General features: G+C 43.5%; 1 protein-coding gene and 1 long non-coding RNA gene across 2 annotated transcripts in view; one reads left to right on the plus strand and one right to left on the minus strand.

Moving 5' to 3' along the window:
• LOC143020095 (uncharacterized) overlaps positions 1-8,668 on the plus strand; it is a 9,288-nt gene extending 620 nt beyond the window's left edge. Inside the window, exons 2-3 of the mRNA XM_076176253.1 lie at positions 6,610-6,766; positions 8,190-8,668. Coding sequence (XP_076032368.1) covers positions 6,610-6,766; positions 8,190-8,668 — 636 coding nt within the window. The remainder of the gene's footprint in view (positions 1-6,609; positions 6,767-8,189) is intronic.
• The window catches only part of LOC143020354 (uncharacterized), a 164,707-nt gene that overhangs the window by 133,387 nt on the left and 8,820 nt on the right, over positions 1-22,500 (minus strand). The window contains exon 2 of the long non-coding RNA XR_012965895.1: positions 11,192-11,238. This is a non-coding gene — a long non-coding RNA (uncharacterized LOC143020354). The remainder of the gene's footprint in view (positions 1-11,191; positions 11,239-22,500) is intronic.

The following is a 22,500-nucleotide window of genomic DNA, read 5'->3' on the forward strand; positions in this document are numbered from 1 at the left end:
GAGGTAGAGGAAGAAGAGGAAGAAGAGGAGGCGGAGGAGGAGGGAGAAGAGGAGGAGGAGGGAGAAGAGGAGGAGGAGGGAGAAGAGGAGGAGGAGGGAGAAGAGGAGGAGGAGGGAGAAGAGGAGGAGGAGGGAGAAGAGAAGGAGGCGAAGGAGGAGAGAAAGGAGGAGGAAGAGAAGAAAGAAGAGGAGGAAGGAGGAAAATGAGGAAGGGGAGGAGGAAGAGAAGGAGGAAGAGGAAGAGGAGGAGAAGGAGGAGGGGAGGGATGAGGAAGGGGAGGAGGGGAGGAGGAAGGGGAGGAAGGGAGATGGAAGAGGAGGGAGATGGAAGAGGAGGGAGAGGAGGAGGAGGAGGAAAAGGAGGAAGAGGAGGAAGAGTAGAAGGAAGAGGGGAAGGAGGAGGAGGGGAAGAGAAGAAGGAGGAAGGGGAGGAGGAGAATAAAGAGGGGAGGAGGAGGAAGGAGAAGGAAGAAGAGTAGAGAGGTGGAGGGAAAATATGAGACAGAAGGAAGAGGAGAGGGAAGAGAGGCAAGAAGAAGAAAAGCAAGAAAAGCAGGAAGAGGAAGAGAAGGAGAAGAAATGTGAGGAGGAAAATAGGGAGGATGAAGAGGAGGAAGAGAGAGGAAGACGGAGGAAAAGGAGGGAGAAGGGGGAATAGGGAAGGATGAGGGAGAAGAGGGAGGAGGGAGAAGGAGGAAGGGGGGAAGGAAAAAGAAGAGGAAATAGGAAGGGGGTAGGGAGGAGGAAAAAGGAAGAGGAAAGAGGAGAGAGAAGAAGAGGAAGATGAAGGAGTAAGAGGAAATATAAGAGGAAGTAGGAAAAGGAAAGAGGTGGAGGAAGGAGGCGGAGGGAGGAGGTGGAGGAAGGGGTTGAGGAAAAGTTGAAGAGGAAGAGAAGTGGGTAAGGAAGAAAAGAGAAGAAAAGAGAAGAGAAGAGAAGAGGGAGAGAAACGGGGAGAAGAGATAGAAAAAAGGAGAGGAGAGGAAGAAGAGGGGCAGGAGAAGGCGAAAGAAGAGGAGGGATTAAAGGAGAGGAGGAAGAGGAAGGGAGGGGCAAGAGGGGAGGAGGAAGGGAGGGCCAAGAGGGGAGGAGGAGTAGGAGGAGGAGAATGGGCAGGAGGAGGAGGAGGGGCAGGAGGAGGAAGAGGGGCAGGAGGAGGAGGAGGGGCAGGAGGAGTAGGAGGAGGAGAATGGGCAGGAGGAGGAGGAGGGGCAGGAGGAGGAAGAGGGGCAGGAGGAGGAAGAGGGGTAGGAGGAGAAAGGAAGGGGCAAGAGGAGGAGGAGGAAGGGAGGACCAAGAGGGGAGGAGAAGTAGAAGGAGAATGGGGAGGAGGAGGAAGTGAAGGAGGAGGAGGAAGGGGAGCAGGAGGAGGAAGAGAGTCAGGAGGAGGAAGAGAGTCAGGAGGAGGAAGGGAGGGGCAAGAGCAGGAGGAGGAGGAGGAAGGGAGGGGCAACAGGGGAGGAGTGGGAGGGATAAGAGGAGGAAGAAGGGTGGGGTAAGAGGAGAGGAGTAGGAGAAAGAGGAGAAGGAGGAGCAGGAGGAGGGAGAGGAGGAGGAGAAGGAGGAAGAGGAATGCACATTGCCTGGAAGGGTGAGATGATCGGACGAGGAGGAAAGAGAGGAGGGGGAGGGAGAGGAGGAGGAGGAGGAGGAGGAGGAGGAGGAGTAGGAGGAGGAGGAGGAGGAGGGGAGGAGGAGGGGAGGAGGAGGAGGAGGAGGGGAGGAGGAGGAATGCACATTGCCTGGAAGGGTGAGATGATCGAGTGGGTGAGGTGGTGGTGGGAGGGAGGGAGTGGAGGGAGAGAGGTTCTTGTCCAGCCTGGGCAATCCTTTCCTGGTCCAAGTCCTTTGCCCCCCAATTTCCCTCGAAATCCCAGGTCTCCCATTTCATTCTGTGACCAAGAAACTCCTCTTGGGGCACATGACCAGACTCTCCTTCCCTCGTCTTCATCCTTGAACTCCCCGCCCCCCCTCAAAAAAAAAAAAAAAAAAAAAATCCTCTTGGCTCGGGAAAGCCTCTGCCAACCCGTCGACCTTCCCGACGTAAACAAAGATGACTCATCATCGTCTCTGTTACGTTGGGCTTCGATCTCGCCTTCTCTCAGTGACAGATGATAATAATGATTAATGGAAACATTAGTCACATCGATTTCACTGATGTGGTGAAAATAACGCGAGAATTTTCAATATCAATATCACGGATATATAATCAAGTACTAAAATGAATAGATAAACATATATATATACACAAATAAATAAATAGATAAATAAATACTAATTCGCCTTTCCTAAACCAATGTGGATAACCTCACCCACCTATCCCCCAGACCTCTGCTGATAATTCCTTGCAAGCTCCCAGTCAGATGCCTGACCTATCTTCATCATTTCCAAGGAGGTAAGAGGGAGGAGGAGGGGGAAGGAGGAGGGGGAGGAGGAAGGGGAAGAGGAAAGAGAAGGAAGGGGAAGAGGGAGGATGGGGAAGAAGGAGGAGAGGGAATAAAGGGGAGGGAGGAGGTTGGAAGAAGGAGGATGGGATTGAGGGAGGAAAAGGAAGAGAATAGATAGGGGAAGAAGGGGAGGAGGAGGAGGTTGGAGGGGGAAGAAGAACGAGGGGGAAGACGGATAAAGGGAGGAGGGAGAAGGGGGAATAGGGTGGAGGGGAAGGGGGAGATGGTAGAGTGGGAATACACTTGAGGAGAAACGGGAAAGAGGGAGCAGGGAGAAGATGGAGGAAGGGGAATACAGAGGAAAGGAAAGAGGGAGGAAGGGGAAGGTGGAGAAGGGGGAAGAGGGAGGGGGTGAGGGAGGAGAGGGAAGAAAGAAGAGGAGGATGAAGCAGGAAGAGGAAAAAGGAGGAGGGAGGAGTAGGAGGAAGGATAAGGAAGAGAGAGGGGAAAGAGGAGGAAGAGGGGGAAGGAAGATGGCGAAGGGAGATGGAGAAGGAAAAAGCAGAAGGAAGACGGAAAAAGCAGAAGGAAGACGGAAGAAGGAGGAGGGAAAAGGAAGAAAAAGTAGGAGGAGGGAAGAGGAAGGAGGAAGGAAGATGAAGAGGGAGGAAGAATGAAAAAGAGGGAGGAGGAAGGAGGAGGAGGGAGTAGAAAAGAGGAGGAAGAGGGGGTAGAAGGAGTAGGAAGAGGGAGGAGGAGGAAGTAGAGGGAGAGGAAGATGAAGATTAGGAGGAAGGGTAGGAAGAAGGAAGGGCGAAGAGGAGGAAGAGGAGGAATAAGAGAAGGAGAAAGAGGAGAAGGAGAAAGTGGGAGAAAGAAGAATAAGGAGGAAGAAGAACAAGACGAGGAAGGGGAGAAGGAGAAGGAGAAAGAAGAGGAGGAAGATGAAAAGGAAGTCGAGGAACCTAAAAAGGAAGATGAGCAAGAGGAAGCTGACGATGAAGAAGAAGAGGGAGAGTAAAAGGAAGAGGGAAAGGAAGAGGGAAAGGAAGAGGGAGAGGAAGGTGAAATAGAAGGGAAAAGAATTAAGATAAACACGTAAGCAACATGCTATAATGCCTATCGACTGTTTATTTAGCTTGTTTATTAATTTCTTTGTTTAACTACCCCTTCTTAGCATACGACCTAGTTATGGACCAAAAGGTCAACGGTGAATGGGTAGGTTTGTTCTTTCTTTGTAAACCTTTGTAAGAAAAGGAGGCAGCGTTGACCGTAACATGAACCTGAGGTTACTGACACAAGAAGCATCAACCGATTCACCTTCAAAATGAAATTCAAAGTCAAAGCCTGAAGCAAAAAAAGAAGAAGAAAATAAGAAAACAGAGATGGAAACTTGGCCTCGTCTGGAGACATTTGGCACCTGTGCAACATGTACAGCGTATATAAATGGGTTCTTCTTTCCACGGAGACGATAGACGAAGCACCGCGGAAGTGGGTCGACTAGATTCTACACCTGTGACATCACGACGTCAACACACAAAAACCCAAGAACCGCTACCGCCGAAGTAAGTACAGTAGAAGCGAGTTGAATATTCTAACAAGGATAGGTAAGATAAACTGAAAATCGCGCTATCGGATAAAAGAAAGTTGTTACGATCACTGCTGAAGAGGATCACATACAGTGATCGTAATATACGTATCTTCGAATAACTTTCTTTTCTCCGATAGTAGGATCTTCAGTTGAAGTAGAGTAGGTTTATTAACAACTGTGTAATTTCCTTTGTCACACAGATGGCAGCACGGAATGTCTGTCTTGTTTTCAAAATTCGTCCAATCACCTGATATTCGGAATCCACTACTGAACACAAGCCTCTCTATAAGTAGCACGGCTACACTAACTTCTGCCATGTCACTTCTGCAAACTTCTCTATCTCGTACCTCCACCTTCTGTCTGGACCTCTTGCTTCCCTTCTCGCGGTGTCCGCTGAGTCACACACTTGCTCTATCGCCCATCATTCGTTCGCGCTAACTTGCCATGCCCATTCCACTTGCTCTCTTTCACCACCTCCACAATAGTTTTCATTCCATTCTGCTCTCTCACCCAACATGCCTTCTTCTTGCATTTGTGTTTTTTACCAGTAATAATATATTTATTGTCCTGTGCTCTCCTTACATTTGTCTACATTACTTTCGTCAATTTCCAAATTTCATATGTATAAATCATAACTGGGATTTCACTGGCTGTGAATTTTGCGTTTCAGACACATCGATGGAGAGCCTCTTGTGATGTTTCTGTATCCAAATTTTTTTCAACTCCTTTTGTAAAAATTTCATGATCTTCAATTGATTTTATCGTAACATTCCAAACTTCGAAATTCCCGCCATCTATCAAAATTGCTTTGTTTTAAGCTTTAAGAGATAAACATTACTTTGGTTTCACTTGTATTTGTCTACAAACCTACAGTACAATGACACTCTCTGTCGAGATCACTGAGCATGTATAATTCGATGTTCTGCTGTTTCTGAAAGAAGAACAGTCATCCACGAATCTTATGTTCCAATACAATAAAAACACGAAACATAACTAACATGAACCACTACCGAACCATACGGAACTTTGCCTTTTATTATTCTGGCTGCCGCCTAGCTATTCTAGTCATCTCTTTGGCAGCCTCTTCCCACTTTCTATGGCGAACGTATTAATTAGGCGGAGACTGTAAAGGCATTTAGTACTTATTTCGTACCTTCGCACCCTCCTGATAGGTCTTGGTGTCTGTAACAATGTACAGTAGGCGACGCCTCCACTCTGTCCTGTCAAGATGTCCCTCATTTCCCCTTACTTTCTCCAACTCTGATGCAATGGTTTATTGATGTCTTGTTACCCATATCATCCTTGGCCTTCCTCTTGGTCTACTTCAGTCTGGTACCCAGTTGCATGTTCTCTTTGGCAACCTTACCTCTTCTAATCTCGTTAGATGGCCAAACCATTGTAGTTGGTCTCTCTGGATTACTGATATTTATTTATCTAACGGAATTCTATCGCCGAATACAGAGAAGTGTCTCATCACTTTCAGCTGCGTATCTAATAATCTGGGAACAGAGATGGAGAAAAGTGTCGTGCAGTAATTTGTCTTGGTTTTACTTCTAACCAAGACTAAGTCTATCAGATTTTTTTTTTGTGACAAGATGATTTTGAAATCAATACATATGAGCAGAACGACGGCTAACTATACCTTAGTTATACCTTAATATACCTTATACCTTAGGATAACTATACCAGACACTGCCACGCCATCTCTTAACCGAGAGGAACACTAACTTGTCGATGACTTTTGGCATCGAACCATACGCCAGGAGGCGCTTAGCACATTTGCTTTTTGAGTTCGGTTAGGCAAAGGAAGTGGCTATCATCAGTGACCGTTGGGGGTGGAACTCGGAATCCAAGTAAACGAACAAAACAATAAAATGATTCTTATTTTTTTTTTCGACATCTGTACCTTCCTGTTCCTAGGCTTAGGTAGTCCATCAATCCCTTACATATACTAACAACTGCTGTAACGCCGCCTCATTACCGCTAGTGTAGGGCCGCGCGGTAATCCAGTGGATACAGTTTTGAGCTCATGAGCAGAAGATCGTGAGTTGGAGTCCTGGTGCCCGCTGCGGGCTTGCTGCGTTTGTTCCTGATAGCCCTGAGCAGGCGGGGAGGTGACCTAATGTCGGAAAACAGCGGCTTGGCGCAACCGACAGGGCTTTGCCCTACCATGGGTTTCTCACTTCCCACCGCGTGGGAGTTGGAAAGGGGTGATTTTATTACAAGGGTGGAATGACAGCCCATCTCTATTAATCCGTAAGTAACTGGGTTAACACTTTCCTGTTCTGACTACCGTCAGGCGATTTTATTTACTTATTTTTGTATACTGGGGGTATAGGGCTTGTTTAAGTGTTCCGTGAAGAACAAAACCTTTACCATAGACAGAAAACGGGTTGCTTAGCCGACTGTAACGAAGAAGGAACGCGGTTCTCCTATATAACACAATAACTACTGACAGCGTACCGTTAATGGAATCATGAAAGGAGACCACCATCTATACTATGTTATTCATATCATCTGTGCTGAGGCCGTTCAATCCTGGATGCCTAAGCAGTCACCTTTGCCCTGCGTGCCAGGGAAGCCAGAATAAATCCAATGGTACTTACACATATACCCCTTCCCCTTACTCAGATGGCAAAACTCATCGCAAGGGTCATATTAGCGGCCGCCTTCTTGCAGCTGGTCGCCGGAAACGGAAAGTGCCGGTTCTACTGCTTCGACAGCTTCGAGATCCCATACTGCTGCGAGACTGGCAAGTACGACTCGAACGCGGGGCGAGTCGTACAACGTAAGTGTATTTGCATTTTCAACTTTGTATGTGTGCAAGCGTGCGTGCGTGCGTGTGTATGAGAGAGTGAGAGGGGGGAGGGGGGTCTCCTTTTTCAGTATTCGTTATAAATATCCACACAACGGTGATGGGCCTACGACAGGAGGCACCAAGTGGCTGTGGCCGAAGCCCTATACGCTTCCTGGAATGTTGGGGCAGGTAGCAGTCACTGCTGGGAACCGGAGAAGAGTGCGGGATTCGAACCCACAACTAAACGAATACGAGACATGCACGCTTCCGACTACGTCACCATCTCTATGGCGTTAGGTTCACACATAACAAAAATCCCCCAAACCACACTTTTCATTCCACGACTGTGTCGAAATCATTCCCGATATTCTTGTTCCCATTGTTTCCTTGTTCCCAATAGCCTCATCCACTTCTCACACACACACACACACACACACACACACACACACACACACACACACAAAAAAAAATATATCACCTTCCCACTTCCAACAAAATGGGAAGTGAGAAGCCCTGAGTTGCGGCAAGCCGCTAGTTTTTTTTTTTTTTTTTTTTTTTTTCGGTAATTGGGTCGCATCCCCGCTTGACCAGGGCTGTCGGGAACCAACGCAAGAAGTACGCAGCAGGCCCCGGCATAGTTTATTCTGGCTACCGCCAGACTATTTCATGCAGGTGTAGAAACTCTCAAATAACCCCTCGGTCACTGTAGGAACACTTAAACTTTTCATTCTGGTTGAAGACGGGTGGCTTTATTCAACTTAAGTAAACGACACAGTGTCCGACAACAGCCACAGCAAATAACCACAAACTCTTTCTTCTCCCGAAGAACCCCTTGGTCATTGTGGAAACGCTTAAACATTTTATTCTATCTGCAGACAGGCTTAACTAAACCACAACCACACTCTTTCTTCCCTCAAATATTTGGGATCCTCCCAGGTTATAGTTGTCTCAAATACTCGCGTTCCTACCGGCTTTTTAATGAGTGGTAACTACCAGCCTTTTTGCAGCGATTGTTTGGTGCCACTAACGGTTAAACATGTACTGGTCGAATGTCCTAGCTTGGTGGAACAGAGAGAGAGACATTTTAACAGGGACAGGGCTGGGAGTTTTAATTTGAGTTTTATTTTGGGAAAAGATTTGGACGAAGACTCTTTTTTCAATTTAATTGAAGATGTTGGTTTCTCTAACTTGATCTGATTTTAATATACAGGACATGTTTTATTTTATCTAGTAGTTGATATATATTGAGTTTACTTTCGGTGTCAATAACCTAGTAGTTACGACACCAGATTGAATGCTTATAATCAATCAATCAATCAATCGCGTTCCTACCCATTCACCGTTGCCGCGCACCCGAGAAGTGGCACTGACCAGAGCCAAAAGACTGACGGAGTATCTTTCTTTTCCCCGACAGAACGGGCGGGGTTTTGCCCGATTACTCGTCTCCAAGAGGCTTCCGATCTGGCTTACAAACCCCTTAGGTGTTCAAATGATCACGAATGTCTCCATCACAGGGACAAGTGTTGCTTCGACCAAGCCCTCGGACATAGCACCTGCAAGTCGCCCATGTTCTATGTGGACATCACCAATATCAAGGAAGAGCCCATCAGAGTATCAATTCCATCAGTAAAGCCAACTCCGAAACCAGCTCCAAAGCCGAAACAACCCATACCCGCATACAAGCCAGTGAAACTGCCTGTGTACGCCCCCACCTTCCCTTACCAGCCCCCCCAGGTTCCCCGGGTTCAACAGGTTCCCCAGGTTCAACAGGTTCCCCAGGTTCAACAGGTTCCCCAGGTTCAACAGGTTCCCCAGGTTCAACAGGTTCCCCAATCACCTTACTACTACCCAAACCTCAACCCAAACTACCCACACCCGGGCTCCCTCGCCTAGATAGGTTTACTATTCATCTACTCTGGTAGATTAGTAGAAGTGCTGCGCGCCTCATGGTCAACTGTTTAGGTTCTTTGCCCACCTCCAACCCCCACCGAAACCCTGAGGAGTTTAACGCTCTATATTCTATAAAGAGGGGGGGGGGAGAAGGGGAGAGGGGGGCCAACTTCCTCGCCATAGTTAAGTATGTAAAGACAACTACTACATTCACCCTTCCGTTGCGTTTATCACAGCTGTCGTCAGACGACTTTATTCAGCTGAAACTCCTCTCGTCTGCAAAAGGGTTAAGAACATCGCAAGCCCATCAAGATTAAATATATTGTTATTTTTCGCAACTCTGTGGAGTCTTACTGCCGACAGGCGATTTTATCCAGGTGAGGAAAATCCAACCCCCCCCCCTACTCCTGCGAGGCTTGAGTTGGCAACCGTGCTCTCCTGCCGCCGTTTGATCCCACCTCCAGTAACTCCCCCACACCCACCCATCCACCCACCACAATACTTATTTTCACCCATCAGATGCAGTTCTCTCTAAAATTCCCAGTAATCCAATATTTGGAACAACGTTCCGAATAGTTAGGAAAGACCAGATACCACAAGCCACTTTCTCTTATCTTGATGTCGTTTCGGGAAGGACTTTTCCTTCCGATAAGGCCCTGAAGATGCTCTGTACATCACGTGACTCGCTTGTTACGGGCTAAAAGGACATGTGTTATTTCTAACTTGCGTCGTTATACCACTGTGCAATCCAGAGATATTCTATTTTCGCTCAGTCACATACCGAACTAGGTCAATTCAATTTTGTGGAATGATAAGACTTATCGATACGTTTACTGGTGGGAGAAACGGGTGATTTTGAATTCAAAGTAATAGAAATACATACCTTTTTCCAGTAAAACCGTTATAACCGTTACAGGTTTGAATTCCATATCAGTAAAGAGAAGGTAAGGAGGCGCAGGCTCGACCTCGCCCCCACCTCCTCCCACGAAAATCAGAGGTCCAGTAGACCCACTGTCGTATTTCAGTGTTGGTACCTAATGTGGTGGAGCATTGGTTTCAGACTCCATTGACAACACCCAAAGATTCCACCTTCTCTTCTCACCAGTTCATACAACCTTAGGCTCGTTTCACACGTATCGACTTTTCGCCGTGCGCCGTCCACGACACGACGTCGTGCTCTCAACTAACCATGGGTGTCTATGGACCCTTTCTCGCGTGGTCGTGGCATGGCAGAACTCGTAATAATGAATTTATACTGGACAAATGTAAGTTTAAGAAGGAAATAGGCAAGAATGGTTCACCAACATTGTGGTTAACGAATGGAATAGACTTAGTAACCATGTAGTGAGCGCTGAAAAAAAAATTGCTGTTTAAAAAAAAGATTAGGTAACTTTATGGATAGGGATGACAAGTGGTAGGGGATATGGAACTGCCTAGTGTAGGCCTTATGGTTTCTTGCAGTTTATAGATTCTGTTCCTATGCCAACTGATTTTATTCGGCAGAAGAGCGTCCTCGGTATAAGTTTGGCCTCTATATCTATATGCAACCTCGGAACGATAAATTGAAGTAGAAATTAAATAAAAAATAATAAACTGTAGTGTATGGACAGCTGAATGCAAGCCTATGGAACTTGGAGTAGAACCAATGTATACCTATACTTTATATATTACTGTTCCGTTAGTGCTTATTTTCCTGTCACAGGAGGGTAAATATTTCACAGGGTGATCAACATTTCACAAGGGGGTCAAAATTTCACAGACGTCAGCATTTCCCACAGCTTTTCATGTATATCGTCGACATTATTTATTATTGTACACAATAAAATACGTGCATTTGCATAATTGTACGTTATGAGTATTTTATTTATTTCCCTTGTGTGATTGGATCTTTCTACTGACGACAAAGGTTGACAAATATTTCGCTCGGTGAGAAGACATACGCATTTCTAATATACTTTTTGCACGACAAATCCAAATACTGTTTAAGAATTTCTCTATTTTTTCTCAGCATATTGCATATAATTACGTACGATATCAAAATTAATGTTCTAGGAAGTGTTTGAAAAAAAAAACTTGTTTTAAAAGTGCAGCAAAATGACAACAAAAATAATACCGAGTTAATCAATTTGCCAGACGAATGCTACGTGACACTGGTCAGTAGGGGTGCCCTTAAAGTCCCTACAATTGCGACAGCATGTTGCTGTGTAGTTATTACTCCTCCATACGGCATTGTACCTACTTCAGTAAGTCTGATAAAAAAATGTTCAAAGTACACCAACTGTTTGTTGTCTTTAATGTAATTTTCCCCACAAAATATGTATGTATAATTCAATCTCTCGAACTGAAGAACTTTTGACACAAACCCACAAAATTTTCTAGGGGAGGGGGGGGGGGCTGTCCACCTCTCCCACCACCACCCCCATCCTCCTCCGGACTCTCATGCAGCATACAACTTCATAATAAATAAATAAATAAATAAATAAATAAATAATTTCATGGATATAGGAAAAGTATATGGGTACGTACGTTACCCTTCAGTTGTAGAGACATCCAGATAATCCAATTTGGAGAACCTGCAAAAGACAAATATGAAACTGAATATAGAAACAAACAAAACTTAAATAAAACACAAAGGTAACATGTATCAAACCCTGTAAATATAGATTAGTCCCCATCAGCATTACCAGATTTTCACAAACGTTATAGTGTCTTCTGTGCTATACGAAACTAGACTACAATTAAAAACATAAATGTATATTGACAGGGGAAAAGACACCTTTATATGTTTGCATGATAACAAGCGTTCTCTCACCCGACAATTTTTTTTTTTCAATACCAGTGCAGGAAAACCCGTGCCCCCTATACTCATTCTCTCCGAGCTTTTATCTGGAAGTACTTTTTTGTCACCAGATATTGGGCATTTACCAGCCTCGTGCAATGGTTGTGTTCAAAGAATGCTGCAAAATCTACCTCACCCCTCTCGAGAAAAAAAAAGTGAGGGTCTAAGATGCGGATGGCGTTCTCATTATTTCTTTTAGCTTTTTCCAAATAGGCATGTATTTCATCTTTTTTCTTATTTCGATAGATTTGTCATTAATTTTGGTTTAGACATAACATAGTGGCAAACGAATAATGAATAAATGTGTGTGTGTGTAAATTCATCTGTAGACGTTAGTAGTGTACCAGAAATTAGAAAGGAAGAAATAGCGTTTGCCTTAAAAAGTACGAAACGAGAAAAAGCACCTGGGAAAGATGAAACATACAATAATTTAGGCCAGGCGGTAAAAGTAACTAAAGATCGTTATAATGAAATAAAAGGCGTATTACAATTAGTTGGAAAATGAAAATCCATGTGAACAAGTTGTATAGACACGGTAAAGGAATGATGGACTGGTGTTGAAGCTTTGATAAAGTCGATAGACTAAACGTCAGGAATAAAAGCTTCACCTCCAGTCCATGTTTCCTTTACCGTGTCTATAGTTTGGAAAATGTTTGATAAATATATGACCATGAGGGGCTCTCTACCTCTGTTTGAAACGTAAATGTATAATGTCAGCAATAATCTACGGGTGTGAAACTTGTAAACTAAGGCGATGGTGACAAACTTAGAGAGTGCACAGAGGTGAATGGAGAGATCAATGATAGGAATAACGCTGAAAGACAGGAGGTCAAGTTTGGCGAGAGAGCAGACTGGAGTGAAAGATATCGCGGAAACATTAAAAGAGAGGAAGTGGAATTGGGAAAGTAAGTTGGTGCGATCGATTGATGAGCGGTGGAGCAAGTGTATTACTGAGTGGACGCCGCGAGATGGGAAGCGTGTAAGAGGGAGACCAGACAGAAGGTGGATACGCGATACACATAAATTTGCAGGAGTGCCGTGGCAGAGGTTGACGTAACCGTGAGAGCCATGGAATGGTATAAGAGAGTTATTTGTTCAACAACGGAGTTGAAATGGTTGATTAATTTTCCGAGTGAAAATAAATTTGATAGGTCGCAACCGTTCAGCACTTTGTGAAATTAACATCGCTCCGTTTGTTTATAAACACTGTACGGAACGAGAAATTTGAATTCTTGAACACGTGGTCACGTGTGCAGTTACAAATGAAAGTCACAATTTGGGTTGTAACGCAACAACACCTAGGAGTGGTGATAAAAACAGACCTTCCGGTACACATCAACGGTTTCATCTAATAGTGGAAAGAATTAGAAGTTGTTATTTTTCATACTTCTGTCATCTTCATTACCGCAGGATTTTGAAAGTTACGAATTGAACCGTACTGACTGCTAGTGACTGTTATACCCAACACCCTATTGATTATGCTTATGGAAGATGAATATCAAGAAATACAGAAAAATAGAAGAGGACAACGGCAAAAGGAAGGAGGAATCAAGGTAAGGAATACGTGTATTAAAGAAAATTGTTTTAGAGCTTTAGGGCCTTGCGACGGATGCATTAATAAGCTTAGTTATAAGGATGTGAAGGGAATATTTAACGAGTTTGAGAAAAATTGAGCTCATAAAAAGCAAAATGCACACGCATACCAGTATGCCTGTAAGTTGTCAGTAAATCTGTAGTTGTTTATTTCACTTTCAAGGGACAAAGGGAAGGTAAAAATGAAAACAAAAAGAAAACCTATTTCTCTACTTACATGAACTTACTCATCGTATCATTCTGAATGGTACTGGTTGTTATACACCGTATCCTCCTAGTTATGGTCATCGGTGATATATATTAAGAAATGATGGAAACATGAGGCGGAAAATTACATGTGAAAACAGCAAGACCTCATGGTGATAGACGTATGGTAGTAATAAGTTTGGCTACAAGGATACGAAGGAATTTTGTGTCTATAATAAGTACAATTTTGTGGGAATTTTGCGCCACCTCTTTCCTTAGACGAGGACCACCGGCTCCCCCTGAAGGTCTTGTGAGCCGCCTCTGCCGCCTCCAAAGCCCCTATGAGCTCCGTCAGCTGCTAGAGCGTCCACCGCCGCTCTAGCAGCCGCAGCTTCTCTTTTCTACTGCCCCCTACCACCCTCTGGCTAGCTATACTATTCCACCTCCTCTCCACAAGGTGTGTCTTACATAAACACCACCGCACGGGCTCAAACAAAGCCCGTGGGAGTGATTCTTCACTCCCGAATTTCGAAGAAAAAAAAAAAAAAAAAAAAAAAAAAAAAGCAGCCCCCCACCCCACCTAACATACACACACGCGCGCTTAGGGTGAAGATTGTACAATTGAATTTTGCTGGGATGGATCTTCTACAGTTGATTATGGCATGCGGTACATAACCTAACCTAACCTAACCTAACATTCTACAGTTGATTGGTTCGTGATAACCTAACCTGACCTAACCTATGTTTGGGTGGAGTAAACAGATGATCAGTGTGTGTGTGGGGAGGGGGGATTCTACAACTGAATATAGTTGGGGTGGAGATTCTATAGTTCCTCAGTATGGGGGGGAGGTGAATTATATATGAAAGTGGCAATTGCCGACAAATCTAGGGGGGAAATTCTACATTGGACTGAGCTTGAAGCTCATTACAGTGAGCTGGAAGGTGTAAGTGAATCCACAAAGCATAACTTGAGTGATACAGAACCAGTCACTCCAGACAGTGAAAGGCCTGCAAGTGCACAATCTCTTGAAATTGAAGTGGCAGGAGATTCCCCTTAAAAAAAAAAAAAAAAAAAAAATCTTACATTACATGGTGGTGGTGACCGGGGGGGAGATCTGGAGGGTAGAGCCCCCCCTCGACCTTAGACAGCACCAGAGGGAAAGTCATGACCTCAGGAAGCTGAGGGTTGCCTCGGGAGTGGATGTGGTGACGTGCCGCGCCATTCTAAACCTTTTTTCAGTGCCCTTGATGATCTTAGAAAATGTTCTCGTTCCCCCATCCAATATAATCACAAAGCAAACATATGAAAAGGATTAGTGATACAAACCTTGCTGAGAAATAATTAGATATATTCCATTACTGAACAAAGTAGTTTTATTTTATTTGAAATTGAAAATGTCAGTTAGTAGGATACAATGAATGTACATTATGTTCTCATGGTAAATAGTACCATTGCACTGGCTATTATGTCTCAGATCCCCAGGATTAAGGTTGAGGAGCCGACAATAAAAATAAACTTATATGCTTTTTTGTGTTATCCTTGGCAATTGTAATTGTAATTTCGAACTTGGTGTTCTTTTCATTATCTGTATTTCATGTACTTGATTCATTGCCAAATAAAATTATTATTATTATTATTATTATTATTATTATTATTATTATTATTATTACTATTATTGTTATTAAAGGATAAGTACCACTGTTCTAAGATAATTGGCAGGCTGAGACTTGGGACGAATGGCCGTAGTTCTGTACTCTTGCAAATGGGGCCATATTAACTTTAGTAGACATTTGTGGAAAATGTTAAATGTACACTATTTATGTGTGGTCTTGTAAGGTTCAATTCCACAGAATGATTTTAAATCAGTACACCGTATACATTTACAAGTCTCTCGTGCTGTAAAGTGTGTAAATTATACAACTGACACAAACCTCTCACATTTCTTTGCGGAGAGACTGCCCCCCCCCCTCCAGATGCTCATGCCCCACGCAACTGTATTAATTTCTATCCTTCTTGGATCTAAGAAAAAGATATATGAGTATGTACGTTACTGTTCAGCTGTAGAAATGATTAAATCCAATTCAGAGAACCCGTCAAAGACAAAAATTAAACAAAATACATAGAAACAATGAGTAAAGCACGTAGGTAATGTGTACTAAGCCCATATCAGTATTCTCTCAGTCTTTAGTATTCAAAACTAAAATCATTATTGTATATCAATTAGAAAAAAAAAACATAGTGCATTATTTGGGCACCCTAACACTTTGTGCAATTCAAATCAACCCTATACTCAACCGTCACCAGACTCGTGCTATGATCGTGATGTGATTGGGTTGCAGCCCCCTCCACCCCACCTAAACACCTAAGCAAGATGTTGTAATGACTGCCATTTATTTTATACTTGTTTATTTGTTATTATTTGCCTGTTTGTCATTTGCTTGATTTTCATTTATTATTAGATATCTGTCAATTTATTATTATCTATTTATTTGTTTATTATTTAACTATACATACATACATACATACATATACCAAAGGCTTTTTTCCCCTACATCGGGGGTAGCCAAAAAGAAAAAGGCATAGAAACCACTCCCACCCATTCCATTTCCTATATATTCCACTCCCCTCCATCCTCCTCCCTCCCTCTGATCTTGGCACCTCCCGGATGACGGGTCAGAAGCAGTGTCGCAAGACACACCACATCCACAGCAAGGCCGCTTCATAAATTCGGCGACCCCCCTCTCCGTCCCCTCATGCAGAAAAGAAGAAGACGGGGAGAAATCCCTTCGGGCTGCATCAATTTTTTTTCTCATACATACTTCCTCACCCACTCATACATACATCCCCCACCCACTCCTCCTCATGCATCACAGCATCATCTATACACAACCCCTCTCCATTCAACCCTATCTTCTGTCTTCTCCCATCCCTCCTCTACAGACATTCCTCTCTTTTGTAATGCCCCTTTCACCCCATCCATCCATCTCATCCTAGGACGCCCCCTCATATTCACTCCTTCCACCTCTGCCTTCCACACTTCTTTTACTAATCTTTCTTCACTCATTCTTTCCATGTGTCCAAACCATCCTAATACCCTTTCATCAACCCTATCTCCCAGTTCCCTTTCCACCCCTGTTCTCCTCCTCACCTCCTCATTTCTCACTCTATCTAGCCTAGTAACCCCTATCATACTTCTCAGACATTTCATCTCAAACACATTCAAACTCCTTCTCTCTTCCTCTCTCATGTTCCATGTTTCTGTCCCGTACAATGCTGTTGGCACAATCACTCCTTCATACAACCTCCTCTTAGCATCCATTCCCAGATGTCTATTTCTCATTACACTTTTCAATCCACCAAGGCATTTACTCGCTTCTCTCAATCTACATTCTACCTCCACTCCCACTCCTCCCTTTCCTGCCACATTCGCACCCAAGTATCTAAAACTATCCACTTCCTCCAGTCTTTCACCTTTAATGCTCACCTCCAGTCTTTCACCCTTAATGCTCACCTCCAGCCTGCTGTCACTCTCTCCCCTTGTACATCTCATCACCTTACTTTTACCCACATTTACCTTCAGCTTCCTTCTTTCACACACCTTCTCAAACTCTGTCACTAACTTCCTCAATCCCTCCTCTGATCATGCTACAAGCGCAGTGTCGTCAGCAAACAACAGTTGGCTAACCTCCCACTTTTCTCCATTTTCTTTAATCATCTCCAACCCCTGACCCACTACCCTTGCATTCACCTCTCGCACCACCCCATTCATGTAAAGATTGAACAGCCAGGGCGACATAACACATCCTTGACGAAGTCCTACCTTTACCTCAAACCATTCACTCTCTCCATTTCTAATCCTAACACAAGCTCTACTACTCTCGTAAAAACTCTTGACTTCTACTAACAGCTTTCCTCCTATCCCATATATCTGCAGTACCTCCCACAGTGCTTACCTGTCTACCCTGTCATAAGCCTTTTCCAGATCCATAAAAGCCCAAAAAACATCCTTACCTTTTCCTATAGCTTTCTCACATATCTGTCTTACCACAAAGATCTGATTTAACCATACCTATGCATTTGTTTATTATTCATATTATAATTTTTATTTTTTATTTATCATTATTATCATTTAACCGCATCCGACCCAGTTATGGACCAAAAGGTCTCCTGTCGCCATGCTCCGCCTTTGTCCTTTGTATAATAAAAAGGGGGAAGTGAAGTTTACAGGACTTTTTCTATTTTATCTATTATGCATGAATGCATTTTTAAATGTTTCAATGAATTTGTTTTCGACACAAAATCGCCACGAGTGCATTAATAATGAAGTTATTAGAGTAATAATGACCTAAAGGTTAATGAAAAATTATATATATATATATATATATTTGGACCCTATCCCTATACACGGTTTACCAACTACTAGTGGCTTTGTAGAAATATACAGTCGATGTTTGGCCTGCAAGGCCGAATGCTATGTATGTGTGTATGTATATATATATATATATACATATATATATATATATATATATTGTTCATTCTCTCTTAACATTCAAACTACTTAGATCGAGAGTTCTCCCCCACCCCTTCCCTTCTCAGTTGAGTGAAATTATATCAATTCCGCCTGGTTACAACATTTACCAATGAAAGAAAACGAGACTTAGCTCTAATCTGGGCCGTTTTCTTTTTTGATCGACTTCGGGGGTGACTAATATATCTAGGGCTGAGTACAAGAAGGGCCAATGTAAAAAAATGGCCGATTGAAGATAAGACCATCACTAAACTAAAATTTCATCTCTGTATCAGTGCTATAAGAGCCAATGTCATCCGTAGGTTCAGGGAGCTACACTAAGCACTCTACTCTAGCCAAAGTCGAGTAACAAATGAAAATATTCATGCTAGAAAGGCCAATGTTGAGTCTGAAAGTGGCATTATAGCACCAGATGGAAGAGGAAAACATGGGAAACAGAAGAAAATATCCCCCGAATCTGAAGAAATGATTAAGAAGCATATCAACCAGTTTCCGGCCTGGAGAAGTCATTATGCTAGAGCAGACTCAGAAAGAAAATATTTGAATCCAGATCTCACAATAGCTAAGATGTATCGATTGTACCAACAATACTGCCATGAAAACAATTTACCACCAGAAAAAGAATCAATGTACAGAAAAATCTTAAATGAAAAGTTCAATCTGTCCTTTCATCACCCATCCCAGGACACTTGTGAAAAATGTGATACTTTTAAGGCATCACTAATGACTGCTAGCGAGGATGATAAAAACCGCATTGAAGAAGAGAAAGCAAAACACCATGAACTGGCAGAGATGGCTTACAATGAAAAAAAGAGCTGATAAAGAGTTTGCTCTTAAAAACAAAGGAATTGTTACTGCATCCTTTGACCTCCAGAAAATATTGCCTTGCCCGCTGTTGCAGACAGGAATAGTTTACTACAAGAGACAACTTGCTGTTTATAACTTAACCATCTTTGAAACAAGTGTGGATGGAAATAAAGCACACTGCATGATATGGGATGATTGCAAAAAGAGGTGGCCAAGAAATAGGTTCATGTGTAATGAAATGGTTGAATGGCCTCTCAGATGACATTAAGGACATTCGACTATATAGTGACTCTTGTGGTGGCCAAAATAGAAACCATTTATTTGCAGTCATGCTTATGTATGTTTCCAGGAGTAAGGGAATAAAAATAACACATTCTTTCTTAGAAAAATATAGAAAATCAGCTACAAACATTGAGGTGCCACGGGACTGGATCACAACAATCAGAGCAATCCATAGAAAAAATAAGTTACAAGTGACTGAAATGCAAACAGAAGATTTAATTAATTTTAAAAGTTTGTATATGTCTTCTGGCCCCCTGGTGAATCGCCATAAAGATAAAAATGGACAAGTAAATTGGATGAAAATTAAGAAGATGGAATACAATCAAAATGAAATTGGCCAGATTATGTGCTGGAAATCCTTTTTCCGAAATGCTGCACCGCAGCATTTAGATTTAAGAAGAAAGGGAAAAGGACGACCACCCATTTGGATTCTCCCACAGCTTGAAGAGGGACCAAGGAAAATTCCACCCAAAAAATTGAAGGACTTGATGGATCTCCTTCCTCTTATTTCTGCAGGAAGCAGACATTTTTACAGAAGCCTGCAGGCAGCAGAAGATGCTTCAGATGATGTTTATTTAGATGATGAACCCAATGTGTGAGTGTTATAGCTAATAACAATTAATATGGATCATAGTAATTGTGTCCCTATAACACTCACTACGGATCATTACTATGGTCTAATATTCTTTTTTTTTTCTTCAAAATGAAAAACAATATTGCGATGCCTTGGTCAGGAAATAACAGTTTAAAAGGTAAGCAATCTCGAAAAATAAAATCTTTCATTTGCTGTACTTGCCTGATTTTTAATAAAGGAAGCAATCTTTCAAATGCGTTTTTCTCAAAACGTGCTTTTAGTACATTGGCCCTTCTTGTACTCAGCCCTAGATATTATCCCAGAGGCTGCAATCTACGGTACAAACGCCATGAAAGCGCGTAGTTACACGCACCCTTCTCCCCCACTCCTCTGGACCACTGTGGGTGTTTTCAGACGAGCTTCCTAACCACTCCCCCAACATATTGTAAATACGATCATTATATATCTTATTCTAAGCATCATGACACTACGTACTTAGTGTTTTGGGAATGTAGAGGAGGGGGGGGGGGCGAAAAGGTGGATGCCCCCGAGCATCCAATCAGATAATTTGGGGGGGAAATAATTTAATAATATTGGTTCATTCATATATAAAATTAATAAAGTGCTTATGTGTGTTTACATAATCAAAACATCTTCCTTTCTCTTAGTATTTCTCATTGCTAGGCCTTATACTTGAAACTTTGGGGAACACAATCCAGTTGAACCCAGACGTCAACATATTTCTGCACGCCACTGGAAGGACGTTCAACCTAATCTAATTATACATGAGGACGACTAGACAGAAGGTGGAGAGACGAGATGGAGTGACGCGGCAAAGGTTGGCGCAATCGTGCGAGTCATGGAATGGTATGAAAGAGGCCTTTGTTCAGCAGTGGACTTGAAATGGTTCACTGATTGATTGATGATGCATTTGTGTGCGTGTGTGTGATTCACCTTGGTCTTTGGATCACGTGTTGGACTCGTGATCGACAGCTATTTCCCTCCCGGAAGAGAGCTCAGAGCTCGTATGACCGATCTATGGGTAATGCTATGACCTTACATGCACACACACACCCGCGAGAGTTGGAGTAACGACTCGAAGCGCAGCGATACTGAAATTATTTCAGCCCTGGGCAGGATTCGAACCAGGTACCGCCGGTACCGCCATACTGACAGTCTGGGACTCTACCAACCGCGCCACCGAGTCGTATGTGTGTGTGTGTTCTGACTTGCCCGTCACCCTGATAATGGGGAAAGGGCCTAACGGGGGGGTGGGGGGGCAAGGGAACCCCAGGTGTACTGCGGTTCAATTCCAATAAAGTTAATGGAGGCGTTCACACGCAGTTTTTTCCTTAACGCGGTTTCCGCGTGGTTCAAACCGCTAGTGTGGTTTCCCATTGGAGGTCTAATAGATAAACCCTGTTATACATAAAGCATGTGCGTGTGATTCACCACAGTCTTGGATGACGTGATGGACTCGTGATCGACAGTTATTACCCTCCCGAATGAGAGCGCAGAGCTCATATAATTATGGAGTGTGTGTGTGCATATGTGTATATGTGCGTGCACGTGTGATTGTGTATACACGTGTGCGTGAGTGTATGTGTGCGTTTTTGTGCTATTTTTTCTGTATGTGTATATGTGACTGAGTATGTAGGTATGCGTGTAAGTGAATGTGTGTGTGTGCGTGGGTGCTATTTTTTGTGTCAACAACATTATATGGGACAGAAACATGGAACATAAGAGAGGAAGAGTTTAAATGTGTTTGAGATGAAATGTCTGAGATGTGCGGTAGGGGTTACTAGGCTGGACGGACACAGAGTGAGAAACGAGGTGAGGAGGAGAGCGGGGATGGAAAAGGAGTTGGAAGGTAGGGTTGATGAAAGAGTATTGGGATGGTTTGGACTCATGGAAAGAATGATTGAAGAGAGATTAGTAAAAGAGGTGTGGGAGGCAGAGGTGGATGGATGGAGTATAACGGGCGTTGAGAAAGTGGGAGGGGATTGTCTGTTGAGGAAGGAAGGGAGAAGACAGAAGATACGGGTGAGTGGAGAATAGTTGTATATAGATGATACTGTGATGCATGGAAGGGAGTGGGTGGGGGATGGGGAGGGGGTTAGGGATTGTTTATGTGTGAATGATATTTTGATGCAACCCAATGGGATTTCTTCCCGTCCTCTCTTTTTTCTGCTCGAAGGGACAGAGAGAGGGATCACCGATCAAATGAAGCGGCCTTGCTGTGGATGTACTGTGTCTTGCTGCATTGCTTCTGACCCAGGGCAATAGGCAAGATGCAAGGATGACCCGTCATCCAGGAGGAGCCAAGAAAAGATGGAGGGAGCGAGGGGTGGTGAATGGTAGTGGAGTGGGAGGGATGGTGAATGGAACTGGAGTGGGTGGGGATGAAATGGGTGGGAGTGGAATTACGCCTTTTGATTTTGGCTATTTCCTTTGTAAGGGGGAAAAGGGCCTTTGTTTATATATATATATATATATATATATATATATATATATATATGTGTGTGTGTGTGTGTGTGTGTGTGTGTGTGTGTGTGTGTGTGTGATACATTATGGTCTTGGATCACGTGTTGGGCTCGTGATCGACAGCTATTTCCCTCCCGGAAGAGAGCTCAGAGATCATAAACTCGTTTGACTGATCTATGGGCAATGCTGTGACCTTGCACGCACACACACACACACACACACACCCAACTCCCCGCCCACGAGAGTTGGAGTAACGACTCGCAGCGCAGCGATACTGAAATTATTTCAGCAATGGAAGGTATTTGAACCCGGACCGCCGTAGTGGCGGCCGGGAATTCTATCAACTGCGCCATCGATTCGTGTGTGTGTGTGTGTGTGTGTGTGTGTTTCCTCAGAGGTAAATAGCTGAAACTAAAAGACAGTAGAGGAGGATAGAGGTGGAGGAAGTGGAGACGATAGTGAAGGTGGTGGAGATGGACGCTGAAAGTCCTCCTTCAAGTCTGGAGAGAGAAAAACTCCTTGGCTGCAGTGCAAGTCCACC

Source organism: Oratosquilla oratoria, chromosome 39 (assembly GCF_046742065.1).
Source record: "Oratosquilla oratoria isolate Oo_2021 chromosome 39, ASM4674206v1, whole genome shotgun sequence".
NCBI classification, from domain to species: domain Eukaryota; kingdom Metazoa; phylum Arthropoda; class Malacostraca; order Stomatopoda; family Squillidae; genus Oratosquilla; species Oratosquilla oratoria.